At 36.2% G+C, this 18,910-nt stretch overlaps 1 protein-coding gene across 3 annotated transcripts; it reads left to right on the top strand.

Moving 5' to 3' along the window:
- Nucleotides 1-1,843: 1,843 nt before the first annotated feature.
- LOC147614469 (putative LRR receptor-like serine/threonine-protein kinase At1g67720) lies at nucleotides 1,844-16,320 on the top strand. Of its 3 annotated transcripts, XR_015263131.1 has the most exons (15): nucleotides 1,846-2,265; nucleotides 2,372-2,959; nucleotides 3,124-3,614; nucleotides 3,888-4,020; nucleotides 5,181-5,252; nucleotides 5,349-5,417; nucleotides 11,780-11,851; nucleotides 11,979-12,041; nucleotides 12,158-12,405; nucleotides 13,470-13,681; nucleotides 14,495-14,618; nucleotides 14,756-14,824; nucleotides 14,954-15,140; nucleotides 15,334-15,466; nucleotides 15,808-16,320. XR_015263131.1 is itself a non-coding variant. In XM_086781000.1 (14 exons), exons 2-14 carry the CDS (start codon nucleotides 2,865-2,867, stop codon nucleotides 16,066-16,068), a joined length of 2,160 nt encoding a protein of 719 aa, XP_086637126.1. In that variant the 5' UTR covers nucleotides 1,846-2,265; nucleotides 2,372-2,864; the 3' UTR covers nucleotides 16,069-16,320. The 3 variants fall into 3 exon arrangements, 1 of the variants encoding a protein (XP_086637126.1); XM_086781000.1 differs by lacking the exon at nucleotides 14,756-14,824; XR_015263130.1 differs by lacking the exons at nucleotides 14,756-14,824; nucleotides 15,808-16,320 and having other exon boundaries at nucleotides 1,844-2,265; nucleotides 14,954-15,213; nucleotides 15,334-15,797.
- The last annotated feature ends 2,590 nt before the right edge of the window (nucleotides 16,321-18,910 follow it).

Genomic DNA, 18,910 nt, shown 5'->3' with positions numbered 1-18,910 from the left:
GCTATGATATTATGGAAATGAGTAGGAGGTGTATGCTAAAGGGAAAAGGAATACCAAATACTTTTTGGACCAAGACGTCAAAGGCTTGGGTGCGTAATGTAGTAGCAAAAATGAAGGCCAGGTCCAACATAGGACGTGGAGTGCTAAAATCCCATTTATGAAACCGTGTGGGTCAAATGGAGTGATAGAAATAAAAATTGTCTTTTTGTGTATTTTTCAAGGCTAAAATTGAAAACTTTAGTTGTGAAACGGATGGTGAAGGGTTAGGGTTTGTGACTTAACACTTCGAAATGACTTTGAAGTTTTGAGCTTGAGATTGATGACGTGAGATTGACTGGTGCTTCGACAAAGTGGAATGAGAAAGAAAGCTATGATATTATGGAAATGAGTAGGAGGTGTATGCTAAAGGGAAAAGGAATACCAAATACTTTTTGGACCAAGACGTCAAAGGCTTGGGTGCGTAATGTAGTAGCAAAAATGAAGGCCAGGTCCAACATAGGACGTGGAGTGCTAAAATCCCATTTATGAAACCGTGTGGGTCAAATGGAGTGATAGAAATAAAAATTGTCTTTTTGTGTATTTTTCAAGGCTAAAATTGAAAACTTTAGTTGTGAAACGGATGGTGAAGGGTTAGGGCTTGTGACTTAACTTCGAAATGACTTTGAAGTTTTGAGCTTGAGATTGACGACGTGAGATTGACTGGTGCTTCGACAAAGTGGAATGAGAAAGAAAGCTATGATATTATGGAAATGAGTAGGAGGTGTATGCTAAAGGGAAAAGGAATACCAAATACTTTTTGGACCAAGACGTCAAAGGCTTGGGTGCGTAATGTAGTAGCAAAAATGAAGGCCAGGTCCAACATAGGACGTGGAGTGCTAAAATCCCATTTATGAAACCGTGTGGGTCAAATGGAGTGATAGAAATAAAAATTATCTTTTTGTGTATTTTTCAAGGCTAAAATTGAAAACTTTAGTTGTGAAACGGATGGTGAAGGGTTAGGGCTTGTGACTTAACTTCGAAATGACTTTGAAGTTTTGAGCTTGAGATTGACGACGTGAGATTGACTGGTGCTTCGACAAAGTGGAATGAGAAAGAAAGCTATGATATTATGGAAATGAGTAGGAGGTGTATGCTAAAGGGAAAAGGAATACCAAATACTTTTTGGACCAAGACGTCAAAGGCTTGGGTGCGTAATGTAGTAGCAAAAATGAAGGCCAGGTCCAACATAGGACGTGGAGTGCTAAAATCCCATTTATGAAACCGTGTGGGTCAAATGGAGTGATAGAAATAAAAATTGTCTTTTTGTGTATTTTTCAAGGCTAAAATTGAAAACTTTAGTTGTGAAACGGATGGTGAAGGGTTAGGGCTTGTGACTTAACTTCGAAATGACTTTGAAGTTTTGAGCTTGAGATTGACGACGTGAGATTGACTGGTGCTTCGACAAAGTGGAATGAGAAAGAAAGCTATGATATTATGGAAATGAGTAGGAGGTGTATGCTAAAGGGAAAAGGAATACCAAATACTTTTTGGACCAAGACGTCAAAGGCTTGGGTGCCTAATGTAGGTCCAAAATAGGACGTGGAGTGCTAAAATCCCATTTATGAAACCGTGTGGGTCAAATGGAGTGATAGAAATAAAAATTGTCTTTTTGTGTATAAGTTGTGAAACGGATGGTCAAGGGTTAAGACATCCAGTTCAATCACCAAAACCTTTTTCTTTTTTTACGTTTGTATTAATTAATTAATTAGCAAAGCGTTGAAAGGTTTTCGTGGGTTTATATGTTTTCTAATAAAAAAAAACCTATTCAATAGATACATACAGACTCGCATTGTTCATGCCTTTAGTATATTTAATTTCGCGGCTGATTTTTATTTTTAAGAAGGGGTTGAAATTTAGACTTGCCTTTAAGAAAACCGGTTATTTTTTTAAAGACATTTTAGTTATAAAACCGTTAATGTTATAATTTTAAGCCAAAAAACCGATCAAATTCTAACCTATTCCTTTTTCCCATTGGTTAGAACAATCGCTAATCCGTCTTAATCAATTAATTAATTTTCAGGTTTCTTGAGCTTAGACTTCTAGACACGTTCACACTTTTGGACACAATAAAGCTGAGCGTAAGACTTTGATTTGGCCATGCAATCTGCAAGAGCTCTTCTGGTAGTATGGAGGCTCTCCTTCATGGGAAATCTCTTGGCGTGTATTACCTTGTAATTATTCTAATCAGCAATCAGGCCGGATTGTGTACTTGGGCTCAAATTTCAGGTGTGCTCAATAGATACATTCTGAGTGAGGTTGTAGTAATCTTTATTTTGCTACATGTTTACTTAGCTTTCTCAATCGCTAATCAATCTTGAATTAATTAATTCAGGTTTCTTGAGCTTGGATTGTGGCTTAATATCAAGCAAGCCCTACACGGACTCTTTAGGCATTGAGTGGACGCCGGACTCAAGCTTGATGCAAGAAGGGAGTACAGCCAATGTGCAAGGGCCGTCTGGCAACAGGGACACGCGTTATGAAAGCATTCGCTACTTCGAAGGCAACAAAACCAAGTACTGCTACGTGATTTCGGGCAGTGGGTTGGTAGTGAAGGGCGAGTCCTATTTGGTTCGGGCGGGCTTCTGGCTTGGACTAAATTCGGGTGTGTACGCAACACATGAAGGCGATGGGAGTGTGCTGGACTTCAAGCTCATAATTGATGCGTATGAAGCGACCGAGATTTCCATTCCCTTGCCTCAAAGTGAGCCTCCTGTGCTTGAGGAGATCTACTTGCAAGCTCAAAGTAATAGCATAGCAGTTCTATAACAACCGGCAGCGATGCCCCCTTCATCTCTTCCTTGGAGCTGCGCCCCCTCAGTGATAACATGGACCCCGTGGATACAATGAAGACCTCTCAACGTGCTCTCCTCTTAAGTACGAGAACAAACGATGGGACCCCGAACAACTATCCTGATGTCAGGTGTGTTAATATGGTGCGTTTTCTATATTTTTAAGAAATCTACATCTCAAGATATTAATCTCAAAAATAGAGAAATATTTAACATAGTGGTTGGTATATTATTAACATTCGTTCAGATCTTACATCTATATAGAGGTCGTCATTCTTTTTCTTGAATTTATTAGATATCCTTCCGATCCATTTGATAGAATATGGTCTAGCAACTTCGATGATTTCCCTAGAGACTCAACGAATCAGAGCATACAAAGGCTTGTTCCTGACATACCACCCATAGCAGTGCTTCAAACGGCTTATGTTGGCCAGAGTGATTGGGACAGGGGCTTTCACACAAACTACACCGATGGCATAATAGCAAAGCAGCGATACTTTCATGCTCTTTACTTCTCAGAAATTGATCCAAGGGTGAATGCTTCAGGTCTCAGAGTCTTTAATATCCTTATTGATAATGATTTGGTATATGAGGCACTCGATGTTTACAATCAAACAGGCAGCGATGGTTGTGTCGAAGTATATGGGAATTTTACAGCGGTTTCAAACTACACAGTCTTTAAATTTGATCCAACTTCCACCTCCACCTATCTTCCTTTCATATCAGCAGTTGAAATTCTTCAACTACTCGAGTCTCCTATGTCATCTGGGACCTTTGATGGAGATAGTAAGTATTCCGCTTCCACCTTCAATCTTCTCAATTCATTATTGTACTTTTGTTATACTAGATATATCATGCATAAGTTCCTACAAATAGGCACCCAAACCTTTTTTTTCGGGGTCGAATTAACTAATTATGTTGATGTGAGCATTCCCAAGGTTATTTGAATTGATTAGTTCATAAGTGGATGTTATATGAAAGCTAATAAGCTTTGGTGAGGTGTATAATTATTGTAGACTTATCTTGCTACTCACATTGCTCCAAATTTGTTTTCAACAGTTGTTGCAATAGATGGCATAAAAGCAACTCTTCCAAGCTTGAGTAATTATACGGGCGATCCGTGTTTCCCTCAAAATTATGGTTATCAATGGTTGAATTGCACCCAAGTCGTTCCTCCTCGCGTCACGGGAATGTGAGTAAAATTATTGAGCTATCTTGCCTTAATAAAGATATATATATCTGTGACATATGTGCATAAAGAGAAGTGTATATACAAGGGCATGCATGTAATACACATATATATAATAATATGAAAACCCAAAAGCTCGGGAAGCTCAAGCCGTCAAATTTTAAGGTATATACATGAAAGCCATATTTCATTGATAAGGGATTCTGAACACACTCTGAAATTTGAAGCCTTCACAAGGAAAAAGTAACCTCTAAGTCTTCCGCACAATGCCTTTTTTAAATTAGGGCTGCAAACAAAAGGTCAAAATTTTAAATTTTTCTTTAAATTTTATATATAAATATACATATTTAGATATATTTGAGGGCTAATGAAGGTTCAAATAAAATTTGGCCTTCTAAATGAAGGTGGGGTAAGCCTTCAAATTGCAACCTTGCTAGTAGTATGAACTCACATTCTATCTAGTATATCTACTGTCACTTAAGCAATGATCTCTTAGGAAATCCGTGTGTTTGTAGAAGCAAATGTGCACATGCATGTGCATGTGCACACAATCACAGTCACACAACAAAAAACTCTCTCCTCCTTGAGCTAGGTAGAGGTTCTAGGAATGCAAAGCCTAATGGAATATTTTTTGTGTAATTAGTTTCAAAAACCAACCGCTTCTTAATAGTTGATTAAGGATAGAAGGGGAAAAAACATGCAAGAGCAAGATACTAAGTTGTTTAGCCGAAAAAGCTTTTGCCACATGATACTACCCATAACATCACTTATACATTCTGACTGTTCACCCTACACCTCATATGCTGTGAGACTGGATGCTTCCTAGTCACAAAGGACATACTCACATTGCTCTCTTGACATGCAATTTTTACTCATAGAAGGGATTCATTACAAAGATATTACAACATCTAAATGTGCTTACTTCCCAAACAATTTTTGCTTCTTTTGTTATCCGAAGCAATTTGTTGTGATAGTCTCTAAATGTGCTTAGATCTAGTATTCGTGTTTGGGTCTCTTAGGCCATATTCAACCTCATTAGATGATAACATGCTCTCTCTCTCTCTCTCTCTATGTGTGTGTGTGTGTGTGTGTGTGCACGCGTATGTGTGGTTTATAGAAGCTTGTATCCCTCCATTAATAAGTGATCGTATGTTTTTTTGTAGATTGCTCTCAGACTATGGCTTGGTAGGACAAATACCCACCAACATAAATGATCTTACATATCTCACTAAAATGTGAGTGCCTTTGTATTCACTACATGCTTTTTCTCCCATATTCTCAAGTTGTTAACTATAGTTTGTCTGCTACTAACTGTAGTTTGTTTGCCATAGCAAGCTGAATGACAATAGCCTAAATGGGGGAATTCCAGATCTAAGTGCATTAACTAACCTTGAAGTATTGTAAGTAATCTCAAATCACTATTCGAACATGTTATCTCTTAACATATCGTTATTTAGCTAAATTAACATGTTTTTACTAGTTATTTAAATACCATCATAAGTACTCATAGTGTAAGGTTCCCCCCTTCCACAAATAGGGGAAACACTTAAGATAGTCCACTAAGTCTTATCTTAGAGAAAATTTCCTACTCATCGACACCTTGACCATACAGAGATTCAAGGATACGATTCATAGGTAAGACCTAGTTCTATCCCGCAGGGGAAGCGTGGTCTTCTAAAATCAAATCACCCATAGGGTAATTGATCACATAAATTGGGCAACTACAAGACTTGATTTCTAGAGGCAACGCTTTTTTCCTCATCCATGTAAGGCACAGCCGCTGGCCTAGTCTTCTAGAATAGAGTTGCCCGAGAACCTATTTATCTAACGTAGGGCTTTCACTTGATATGTTGGAAAGCTACCCGACTAATCGGGTCCACCCGTCCGTAGGATGGTGCCGTCGGGGCATTCCATCCTCCCACTTTCCACCCTACTCACGCGTCAATTTGTTGTCTAATTAATCCTACCACACTGTTTGACATAAACAAACATGTTCCTTAATTAAGACCCTTTTCACAAGGTTTGTTAAAACAGCCTTTTTCTATAATACAATCATACTAAAGACAAGATTTATAAAAACATAGTTAAACATGAATCAATTTCATACAAGCCAAAGTGGCTCTCTTATTCTTTTCCTTTATACCGCCGATGATCTAGAATTCGGCCTTCCAGCCTCCACATGCTGGGCAAAACCCTACGGGACCATACACCTCATCGTCGGCCGCTGGCGAGGACTCAAGCCGGCCTGTCGCCCTCTCAGGCTCCATCGCTCGATCCTCCCGCCCCTCAGAGGGATGTCTGCGCACTAGGGTGGGCTAATTTACCGCACTAGCCTGGGCCCTCAGAACTAGGCATCATCATCACAATCACTTGCCTCAATCGGCAAACCTTATTCTCCCAATGGTATGAGGGATACCATGGGCCAACTCCGGGCCTTACTAACGTCTCCGCCGTCCGGCTATACAAGCACAAGAACGGGGCAGCGTCAAGGCAGGGAGAAGTTGTACCTGTGCCTTAATTTAACCAAGATAACAATCCATTTACTCACTAAACCATATGACTAGGATCCATGTCACCTTCTTTAAGCAAACAATCTTTTTTCACAAAGATTTTAGCATTTCAACTTGAGATTTTGCGATAAGACATTCTTTATTAAGGCATATGCTATTGCTTAAAAGAATACAAACTTTAAATGGTAAATCAATCAAATAGATCACTGTAACAATCAATAGAGAAGCCGGGGCCATACCTCAACCCCTAAGAATGATATATAATTGAAAAACAAAATATGTATATACCTTATAGAAATTTGTCGTTTATCTCGTTGTCCTTGCTTGTTAACAAGAGCTTTAGAACTTGACATATGAGAATAGAGTCTTCTAATACCTTGTCCTTTGATTGAAATCATCCAATAATCTCCAAGCTTTATCTCCTCTTACTCATACTATGATTCTTCTCTCTTTCTAAGATCTATGGCAAAATAGCCTTCTCCTACATGGCTATGGCATACTATTCTTTCTCTAAAAGAAAAGCTATGGAGTTTTGGTCTCTTCCTCGAAAGATTATAGCAATCTAAGCTTCTTTTCCGAGATATTAGATAAGAATGAAGGGATATATGCATCTCAAACTCTAGGATTACCTTGAGGCTACTTGCTGTCTTCTCACAGTTTTCTCTATGTAGAGACCCTGACAGAAACAGCAAACTGTTTCGGCCATAACTCTCTGATAAAAACTCAGAATATGGTCATGTAACCAGTCAAAAGAACGGGAAGGCATCTGGTCTACAAGCCAACGCGGGCAGAATAGGCAAAAACGTCTGTATATAGGCACAAACGCACCATCTTTAGAAACGCGTTGTTTTTCCACATTTTTAGTATGCATGGACTCTAAATGTGTAAAAGTACTCTAAATATGACCTCTTATCACCTAAAATCGAAATTCTATTTTTGGGGATACTTATCTCTTAATAGAACTATTCTTATGTTCTTATTTCTTTTAGGATTTTTGAAGCTAATATTTTTATTCTAACACTTTTCTAATGTTTCTAGCCTTATTGTCTCACTCTTTCTAATTAGACTCTCTTTTCTTATTGAAATCTATATTAAAAGAGACACATACATACATGGCTTGGGAGGGACGTTACAATCTCCCCCACTTAAAAGATTCGAGATGTCCTCATCTCGCGAGCTGGGGTAGTATCTAAGTAAATCCTCCTATCTCTTTCAAAGTGGTGTCCCCACACTAGGTAAAAATCTTCTTTTATCTAAACATTGTTCTTAAAGAGTCTTTTATTTCATGTGCTTGGCTCGTTTTGTTGTGCCTCCAAAAGGTCTTGATTATTCTAAAGTTAATTGGCCTTATTATCCTAATTTCATGCATCCATATACCTCTCATATGATATGAACCTTAGAATTCCTTATTCTATACGCCCATGTAATATGGTACTTAACAAATTGTCATGGAGAAACGTAAGGGAATCAATCCTTTCTGCAATCTAACCCATGATAGTAATTTCATAATCTTAGTACCGTCTTGTAGAATACCTCTATTCATCATGCACATTACTTCACATGAATCTTGCACCAATCCTCTTCTATTTACTCATAGAAATACTTGTTGAATTCGGTTATCTTTAACCCTGCTATCCCTATTTCTTGACCTAATTTTTGCTCTAGCTCATGATTCCTTGTAGCCAGGGGTGGGCTTGATGTTTCTCTTGAATTAGGAGACCTCTTCTTGATTCTTGTGAAAGGACTCATGTCCTTCTTCTTGACACTCTCTATATAAAAAAAACTTTATCACAGTCTCTGGCTATAATTATGGCTTCTGAAATAGAGGATGGTTTCACATTCTTGATAAGGTTATTCAAAGGTAGATTAAGCTTCCAAATGAATCGATGGAGAAGAGTTACCTCATCCATCTCTGGAGCAAATGGGAGAAGTTTAACAAAAGTTTGGTGGTATTCTTTTAGGGTCTTCCTTTCTTGGGTTAGCTCCAAAAATTCATTCATTTTATCTTCTTGAAATCCTAGAGGACAAAACCTTTCACGAAGGTGCACTTTCATGGCATCTCATATAACTGATTTTAGCTCCAGTGGTTGGATTAACAACAATACTTGTAACTTTCTAGCTCCAATGGTTAGATTGACAACAATGCTTCCAACTAATTTGGCATTTCTTATGATTTTCAGACACGAGCAAGGGTGAGCTTGCTTCTTTCATTGTATCCATTAAAAGTTCAAAACTATCAAATACTTATCATAGCACCACATTTGAAGGCTGTCAGGATTAATACATCTGAGATCTTCATTTTCTTGAGAATTACACATCTGGTGCCTTGGGATTGACACATCCAAAGATTATCAGGATTGACATATCTGAGATGATTAGTTTTCTGAAATTTACACATCTAGTATCTTGGGATTAACACATCTAAGAGCATGATTCTTTGGGAATTACACATCCAAGACCCATGTTTGTCTGAGATGGTTTAAAGATCTTGGATGATCGTCCTAGTGTACAGTATCGAATGGATGGCATTCCACGTCAACTATTCAAATCTTAATGGAGTTACAATCTTAATAATTTATAATATGCAAGTTAATGAGATATATCCTGAAAATTTCTCTAAACAAGTTTCGGTCTATCCTTCTAGTCTCTCACTAGTTTCTTAATTTGATCACCCTATGTTTTTCCTCACAAAAGGTTTTCTCCCCAATCTAATTTCTCAAATTTATTGTACAAATATCTTGCGTGTGCACCCCCAAGATACAAGCACAATTTCATAAGATCATTGTCTCAACATGTGAGGATATTCAAATCACTTCTATGGCCAATAGAGATGATTGATTCGTCCTCATATGATAAACAATCACTTGTTTTAATCCCTTGACAGTTAACCTTTGAAAAACAATTCCTAGGAACTAAGATCGGCTCTGATACCACTTGTAAGGTTCCCCCCTTCCACAAATAGGGGAAACACTTAAGATAGTCCACTAAGTCTTATCTTAGAGAAAATTTCCTACTCATCGACACCTTGACCATACAGAGATTCAAGGATACGATTCATAGGTAAGACCTAGTTCTATCCCGCAGGGGAAGCGTGGTCTTCTAAAATCAAATCACCCATAGGGTAATTGATCACATAAATTGGGTAACTACAAGACTTGATTTCTAGAGGCAACGCTTTTTTCCTCATCCATGTAAGGCACAGCCGCTGGCCTAGTCTTCTAGAATAGAGTTGCCCGAGAACCTATTTATCTAACGTAGGGCTTTCACTTGATATGTTGGAAAGCTACCCGACTAATCGGGTCCACCCGTCCGTAGGATGGTGCCGTCGGGGCATTCCATCCTCCCACTTTCCACCCTACTCACGCGTCAATTTGTTGTCTAATTAATCCTACCACACTGTTTGACATAAACAAACATGTTCCTTAATTAAGACCCTTTTCACAAGGTTTGTTAAAACAGCCTTTTTCTATAATACAATCATACTAAAGACAAGATTTATAAAAACATAGTTAAACATGAATCAATTTCATACAAGCCAAAGTGGCTCTCTTATTCTTTTCCTTTATACCGCCGATGATCTAGAATTCGGCCTTCCAGCCTCCACATGCTGGGCAAAACCCTACGGGACCATACACCTCATCGTCGGCCGCTGGCGAGGACTCAAGCCGGCCTGTCGCCCTCTCAGGCTCCATCGCTCGATCCTCCCGCCCCTCAGAGGGATGTCTGCGCACTAGGGTGGGCTAATTTACCGCACTAGCCTGGGCCCTCAGAACTAGGCAGCATCATCACAATCACTTGCCTCAATCGGCAAACCTTATTCTCCCAATGGTATGAGGGATACCATGGGCCAACTCCGGGCCTTACTAACGTCTCCGCCGTCCGGCTATACAAGCACAAGAACGGGGCAGCGTCAAGGCAGGGAGAAGTTGTACCTGTGCCTTAATTTAACCAAGATAACAATCCATTTACTCACTAAACCATATGACTAGGATCCATGTCACCTTCTTTAAGCAAACAATCTTTTTTCACAAAGATTTTAGCATTTCAACTTGAGATTTTGCGATAAGACATTCTTTATTAAGGCATATGCTATTGCTTAAAAGAATACAAACTTTAAATGGTAAATCAATCAAATAGATCACTGTAACAATCAATAGAGAAGCCGGGGCCATACCTCAACCCCTAAGAATGATATATAATTGAAAAACAAAATATGTATATACCTTATAGAAATTTGTCGTTTATCTCGTTGTCCTTGCTTGTTAACAAGAGCTTTAGAACTTGACATATGAGAATAGAGTCTTCTAATACCTTGTCCTTTGATTGAAATCATCCAATAATCTCCAAGCTTTATCTCCTCTTACTCATACTATGATTCTTCTCTCTTTCTAAGATCTATGGCAAAATAGCCTTCTCCTACATGGCTACGGCATACTATTCTTTCTCTAAAAGAAAAGCTATGGAGTTTTGGTCTCTTCCTCGAAAGATTATAGCAATCTAAGCTTCTTTTCCGAGATATTAGATAAGAATGAAGGGATATATGCATCTCAAACTCTAGGATTACCTTGAGGCTACTTGCTGTCTTCTCACAGTTTTCTCTATGTAGAGACCCTGACAGAAACAGCAAACTGTTTCGGCCATAACTCTCTGATAAAAACTCAGAATATGGTCATGTAACCAGTCAAAAGAACGGGAAGGCATCTGGTCTACAAGCCAACGCGGGCAGAATAGGCAAAAACGTCTGTATATAGGCACAAACGCACCATCTTTAGAAACGCGTTGTTTTTCCACATTTTTAGTATGCATGGACTCTAAATGTGTAAAAGTACTCTAAATATGACCTCTTATCACCTAAAATCGAAATTCTATTTTTGGGGATACTTATCTCTTAATAGAACTATTCTTATGTTCTTATTTCTTTTAGGATTTTTGAAGCTAATATTTTTATTCTAACACTTTTCTAATGTTTCTAGCCTTATTGTCTCACTCTTTCTAATTAGACTCTCTTTTCTTATTGAAATCTATATTAAAAGAGACACATACATACATGGCTTGGGAGGGACGTTACACATAGTGTTATTACCATGTCACATGTTGAATACATTTTCTTGGCTTTTCTATACCATGAGATTATTTGATAAATTGTAAGGCTTCAAGACCATAATTTTCTTTTCATACTTTCTATGCTATAAAACTATCATATATTGCTAATGCATTGTATTTTTTCCTTGATTTTCCTTGTATTAATGCAGGGATCTAAGTAATAATAAGCTAAGTGGATCCATTCCAGATAGCTTGTCCACACTGAGAAGTTTGAAGTACCTGTGAGTACAATAGAGTTAACTCATGGCACAAAAGGATAAAACCAAAGTTTTTCTTTTTAGTTAATTGTGATTTGATTTGAAGGTAGATTAGGGAGCTAATTTAAATACATTGCATTTCATTTTGTAGGTACTTGCAAAGCAATAACTTTAGTGGGCCTATACCAACAAGATTATTAGCTCTTGAAATTAAGTATGTCTATAAATAAAAAATAATTTCTCAATTTGATTAAAGAAAGAAATGTATATAAAGTTTTTAAAAATTTTCATACTAGCTCTTATCTTTACCTTTCTTTTTGTGTGTGATAGTTATTCAGGCAACCCATTTTTGTGTACAAAGGCAAATGTGACTTGTGTGGTTACACCACCAAGTGAAGGGCAAGGAAAGGATAAGAAGAAGAATTCTAAGATTCATTTGATAGCTGGATTAGCTGTTGGTGGTCTTATCAGCATATTTGTTACATTGGGGATTGCATATCTTTGCCTAAAAAAACAAGCACCTCGAGTAAAAGAGCTAACACGAGGCCGAGGTTCAAGCGATATGAGTGGACATAATGGTATGTATATTAGTTCTTTCTTAAAGATAGGAAATTCATGTAATAATGTGTTTTTAAAAATTATAAAAAAAAATTTGATTGTTTTGGAATGCTACTCATTTACTTTATCATATTTAACGTATTTTGATGTTGACTCTTGACTTGAGTTAAGTGTAATATTACACATCATAACAAGATGAAAACTCACCTTCCAAAGGGGGTTTCCCTTAAATAGTTTTAGGAAAGTAATCTTTTGAAAGAGAGAATGGATGAGAGACTCGTGTAGATCACTATGTTGGGGCTATTCTCAAGATCTCTTGTGTGTGTGTGTGTGTGTGTGTGTGAGAGAGAGAGAGAGAGAGAGAGAGAGAGAGAGAGAGAGAGAGAGAAGAAGAAGAAGAAGAAGAAGAAGAAGAAGAAGAAGAAGCATAAGATGGTCTCTTGTTACGTCCGTGTGAAGGGTTATCCCAAGAGTGTATGAAGGGATATCTGACTAAAGCTTGATTCAAACTTAAGTGGATTCATGGATTTATAAGGTCTCTCATATTAATTACTTCTTCCTCACATTGGCTTTGGAAGGAAGAGAGAGAGAGAGAGAGAGAGAGAGAGAGAGAGAGAGAGAGAGAGAGAGAGAGAGAGAGATTTTGTGCTGCTACCTTTCGTAACATCACATAATTCAACCAAACTATAATAAGTGATTCTATCAATTTTTTGTACTCCCACAACCTTGATTTGTAGATAGAACCCAAATATAGAGTTAAGAATGTAGTAGATGTTTTTGGTTTGCAATGGTTTGGATACTCTACAAGTGAAGTCAATAAATCATGTTGGTGCTATAGAGTCATGCTTTCAACTTGATTTTGATACTCTACAAGCCAAGTTAATAAATCATGCTAGTGCTATAAAGTCATGCTTTCAATGTGAGGTGTCCACCATATTTATATAACATGTGGTCAAGGTAGGATATTCATTTTTACACTTGTTTGGATACCACTTTGTAAGTTAATAATTTCTCAATGTAGAGTGTTATTACATGATGCCAAGTTTATTAAGCTCAAATGTTTTATGTTCTTATGAACATGTAGTGGTGGGGCATACACAAATAGTGGAGGCTTCAAATTTAGCCCAAGCGTTCACCTATCGAGACATCAAAGTGGCCACTAATAATTTCAATACAAAGCTTGGTGAAGGTGGATTTGGTCCTGTTTACCGAGGGAGTCTTATGAATGGTCGATTAGTAGCCATTAAAGTGCTTTCTAGAGTTTCTCATCAAGCAGCTAAGGAGTTTTTAAATGAGGTACTTTGATATTACCTTTTTCCTATAGAATAAGAATGAGGTACTTTGATATTACCTTTTTCCTATAGAATAACAATGAGGTACTTTGATATTACCTTTTTCCTATAGAATAACAATGCTATCAAACTTAGCTTACAAGTCACCTAGATAGATGCATTCATTCACTACCATTTACATTCCTATGGTGCATTTTTATGCAATCTTATCCATCCATATTGTTTATCTATATCATATACCTATTATACAATGAGAGTGTGGTTTGAAATCTTAACATGATGGTATGTGTTCACTATTTTCACTACCCATTGAACTTAATTTTTGTTTTTTAAAAAAAATCAATTATGTCTTACACTTTCTTAGGCCATTATTAAGTGGATTTAATGTCAACTCAGTGCTTTAAAACAACTCGTGTTGCTTGTATGAAAAACGGATATGGTTGTGGAAGAGTCAAGTCTAATCTTCAAGCATTACTAGTATCAATTATACTTGGTTAAGGCCATATACTTATTTGTTTTTGGGAGGTGAAACACATACATTGTAACTTTTCACCTCTTTATTAGAATTAAACTCACATTTGGTGGAAAGAAAGGTTGATGCCTTATCCACGTGGCTATTCTCCCCACCCTCTCTTAAGGCCATTAACTTGATGAATCCATTGTTAACCAATGGCTTGAGAAAACCCATGCATATTGTTCTCCTTTAAACTTTTCATGTTAAAAATTCAAAGACTCTTGTATTCATTAGAGCTACACGGTCTATTATACCTCAAATGCTAGAAACTAAAGACCCTTATGTTCTTCTTGGCTTTGGCAGTTAGGTCTTTTGTCAAGAGTTCACCATAAAAATTTGGTGGCTTTCTTGGGCTATTGTATCGAACAAAATTTAGTTCTACTATATGAGTACTTGTCAAGGGGATCTTTATTTGAAGCCTTACATGGTAAGATTTAGCTTCTTTACAACATCTTATTCTTTAACAAACTTTGAATGATTAGAGATGTAAAGAGTAATATGCTTGCATACCACATGTTTTATAGTTATTAATTGTAAAATATTAATTTATATTGTATGGTTAAGGTCCTCATGCACATAATGCACCATTATCGTGGAGAACCAGACTTTAAATTCTAGTAGATTCTGCAAGTGGTAACGATCTTTTAGAACTTTACTAGTAAATTTTACTAGGTCTCTTATGGTAGTTAAGGAGATATCTTTTAATTTCTTGTGAACTACTTTATTACGATGATTAATTATTATCCTAATTTTTCCTATTAGGGCTAGAATATCTACACCATGGGTGCAATCAACAAATCATTCACAGAGATGTTAAAAGTAGCAACATTTTGCTATCGAAAGATATGGAAGCAAAGATTGCTGATTTTGGAATATCAAAAATAAGGAATACAAAATTCAGTGAAGTTGCAACAACATTGATGGGAAGTTGGGGATATATGGACCCGGAGTGAGTAGACAAAAGTTCATTTTTTAATTAGTAATACCTTCATTAAGAAGAACAAATTGCTTTGTTGTAAAAGGTAAGTTAATGTTAATACCTTGTTGAAAATGAAATTCTTGCTTTGTTTCAATAGGTAGGTTAGTATTAACATTGTTTCAATAGGTAGGTTAGTATTAACATTGTTTGATTTATGTGGCAGATATGCATCAACCTTGAAATTGACAGAAAAAGTTGATGTGTATAGCTTTGGTGTTTTGGTTCTTGAGATCTTATGTGGGCGTCTTCCAATTACTAAGGAAAATCAACAACAACAAGTTCACATCGTGACATGGGTAATATACAAATGATTTTCAAGCATGGCTATAATTCAATTGTATTCAAATTTACTAGTAGCATTAAGTAAACAACATTGCAAACACTTAAGTTGTATGCTATTTGTCTGAGTGTACAATAATAAAGATAGTACTTTTGAAAAAATTTGAAGGTTTATTAAGGCATTGTAAAAATAATTTTGCTATGGGAATTTTAGTAAGATCTTTATTTTTGTGCCTAGTATTACTATCTCATGTTAGTTAATTGTTTGAAACATGTTTAGGGGAAAAGAATTACTATTTTATATGCTTTGCTTTGGCATAGAACTAATGAATTTGTAAATTTTTGGTGGTTTGAATAGGTTTGGCCTTACATTGAGCGAGGGATGATTGTGGATATTGTTGATAAAAGCTTGGAAGACGACTATAATATTTCTTCAGTTTGGAAGGTTGTGGACATAGCAATGAGGTGTGTAGAGCATAAAAGCATTAACAGGCCAAACATGAATGAGGTTCTCAATGAGCTCAAAGATGCAATGCGGTTGGAGATTATGGGCGATCAAGTGGGTGATGTAAAAGAATCTGCACTAGACTATATGAGTACAAATGTGCAAGCTAGGTAAATAATACAACTTTCATACCGGCCTAACTCCCACTTTGCTAGTTAGATTCAGAGTTCCTTTTCAATTCTGATGGATTTAAAATTCTTATTCTAGGTATTTTTCATGTATCACCATAAGAGGCCTTTGTTTAGGATATTTTATCATTTTGCAAGGTCTACTGACACTGTATAAATAAACTTGTATACAATGTGGGACATGTATCAGGAAGAAAAGTTGTATATGAATGTACTTTAATATAATACTTTATTATGCATTATGTGGCTTATAATAAGGAGAGAAGTTGGCCATTTTATTGATTAGTTTGATATGGGTGAATACATATCAAGAAAGAGGGGTGCAAGGGTCAATAATTACCACATGGTGACTTGGACTTGTTTACTTACCTTTATGAGGATTGAGATGCACTTGCTCCGCTTCTTGGCTTGCCTTCTAAAGGTTGAAATGTTGTAATAACTTTTTTTGGCCAATTTTTTAGGTGGATAGTTCCTATGGGCTAATGGTTGGATTTTCAATTTTGTTTTTTAAAATGTTATCAAGTCTCCTTAATCCCTATGGCTTTGACAAAAAACAACAAAACATCTCTCATCTCCTTGAGAATGTTGGTAGACTAATAAATGAGCATTCAATCTACATTGTTTCACATGAGTTCTTAATATTGTGGTGTTTTAGTAATACCTATTTGATCTTATTATCCCTTTAATAATCATTCAATCATTACTTGATCCTTTTTTATTCTAGATTTTCTTTGAACCCATCCTAAACTAGCCTCTCCCTTTGAGCTTGTTTCCTAGGTCGACCCTCCTCCTCCTCCCCCTACCCCTCCTATCAAACACTTATTTTTTGGTAAACAATGGAGATGCTCTGTGATCACTACGAGAAAAGAAAGAGCTAAAGATTTGCAAACTTTAAATCTTCACAATTTCTATTATGTAGGAATATAAAGACGTAAAAATTACGCTTATACACAAAGAAGACACGCTCATGTATCTTTAATGACTAGAATAGGTGATAATTTGGCATGTTCCTGCCCTTCTCAACAAACAAATGGATCCATATAATTTGTGATGAATAGTTTTTATCATTTTTACCTAAATAAAGTACATTGCATGCACTTTATTAATTTTTATTTCCATAGTCACACAAAAATAAATAACTCTTTTTTTTCTATGTCAAAGTGTCTTCAAATAACATCACCTAGAACTACCCTACAAGGAAAATAGTGATTATCCTTGTATTATGCCATGGTCACAAGGGGGAATTTCAAAACACCTTGCAAGCTTCTAGGGGTGGTTATCTAGTGAAAAACCACAATAAAAAACCTCCAAGTTAGTTTTTGGGCTAGAATCTGCCATAACCATCTTGAGTTGTCACAATGGTATCAAAAGGTTGGTTTTTTTAGACCTTCTAAGGGGTGTGTTTCTAGCCATGAAAGGTTGGTTTTTGGGTGCCAAGTTATATACATTACCCTATTCTTTACATAATTATAATTTCTCTAATTTCTCTTTTTGAAACCTTTTTGAGAGGTTTATAAGCCTAATAGTTTTGTACTGTAGGAAGATGCTCTTGACAAAAACTTTTTCAATCTTACCACATAGTGTAGCATTTCTAAGTAGTTTTTCTGTCTAAAATCTCACTTATAAAAAGGCACCTAATATTCCACATTGTCCTTTTTGGTCCTATCTTAGCCTCAAGAAATTCAAATCTGAGAATTTCCAATTAAAGAAAGTTTCTCTAATAATCTACATCTATGGGGTTGGGTTTTAAAGGGTTTTACAAACATAATATATAAGACATCACATCTTCAAAAATCCATAGTTTAACCATTTCTAATGCCCTTGTGGTCAGCACATTATTGGGATAGTTTGCAAACAAGCCTACATGGTGCTTTTGAGAGGAGTTTTTATAACTCAAGAAATTTTTGTATATACCACTTTCCACTGGATTTCCCTTGGACCAAACCTTTTATGGCACCTCTATGGGGTGTGTTTCAAGCTTGTATACTATCCTAAAAAACTTACAATTTAAGAAATCACATAAACACAAAGCCAACATATTAATGATTTGTTTAACCACCTCCTTTATAGTCTCTTGAAGTTCTCTTTCTTCATACCCCAAGAAATTACATTAGCCAAAAATCACCCCTTTAAGAAGACCATTTAACAAAACATTGGAAAGATATAATAAAACCCTAAAAAATCACATTATCACACAACAATTCCTTCAACTACCTATAATGAGAGGATTTCAAAGATTTATGATAGCTTTTTGGGTTATCATTTACACTTAGGAGTTTATAATCTAAGAAAATGTATAATTTGCATAAATTTTTTTTGGAGTAGTTGTTGTTTACACTAAAAAAATTTCAATCTAAGAAATTGTATATCCGAAAGCCCACCCTTCAACCATCTGTATAGATAACTTATTATATTTGGTGACTATTATGATTTTACTTCTAGAATAACTTTTATGGAATATTTTTTATTCGATAATGATACTTTTCTAGGTGCACTTTCTTCTAGATTTGAAAAAATATGAACGTGCTATACCATTATACTAGTGCTACAAATAACACGAAAGTGCTACTATCACTATAGTGCTACCAAGAAAACAAACATGCAATATCACTATAGTGCTACTAAAAACACTAATGTGCTATAGCATGCTAGTGCTACAAAAAATATGAACGTGCTATACCACTATAGTGCTAACAAAAACACAAACGTGCTATACCACGATTGATATATGCATCACCATGAACATGCTACTCACCACGATCGAGATACGTACATGTTTTTTAAATTTGTTTATATGTTTCATTTTAATTTGTACATTTTTGCGAGGT

This window comes from Cibotium barometz, chromosome 42 (genome assembly GCF_041138505.1).
Source record: "Cibotium barometz isolate CiBa-2024 chromosome 42, ASM4113850v1, whole genome shotgun sequence".
Lineage (NCBI taxonomy): Eukaryota > Viridiplantae > Streptophyta > Polypodiopsida > Cyatheales > Cibotiaceae > Cibotium > Cibotium barometz.
Note: the sequence above shows the minus strand (reverse complement) of the source record. Positions and strands in the feature narration are given on the sequence as shown.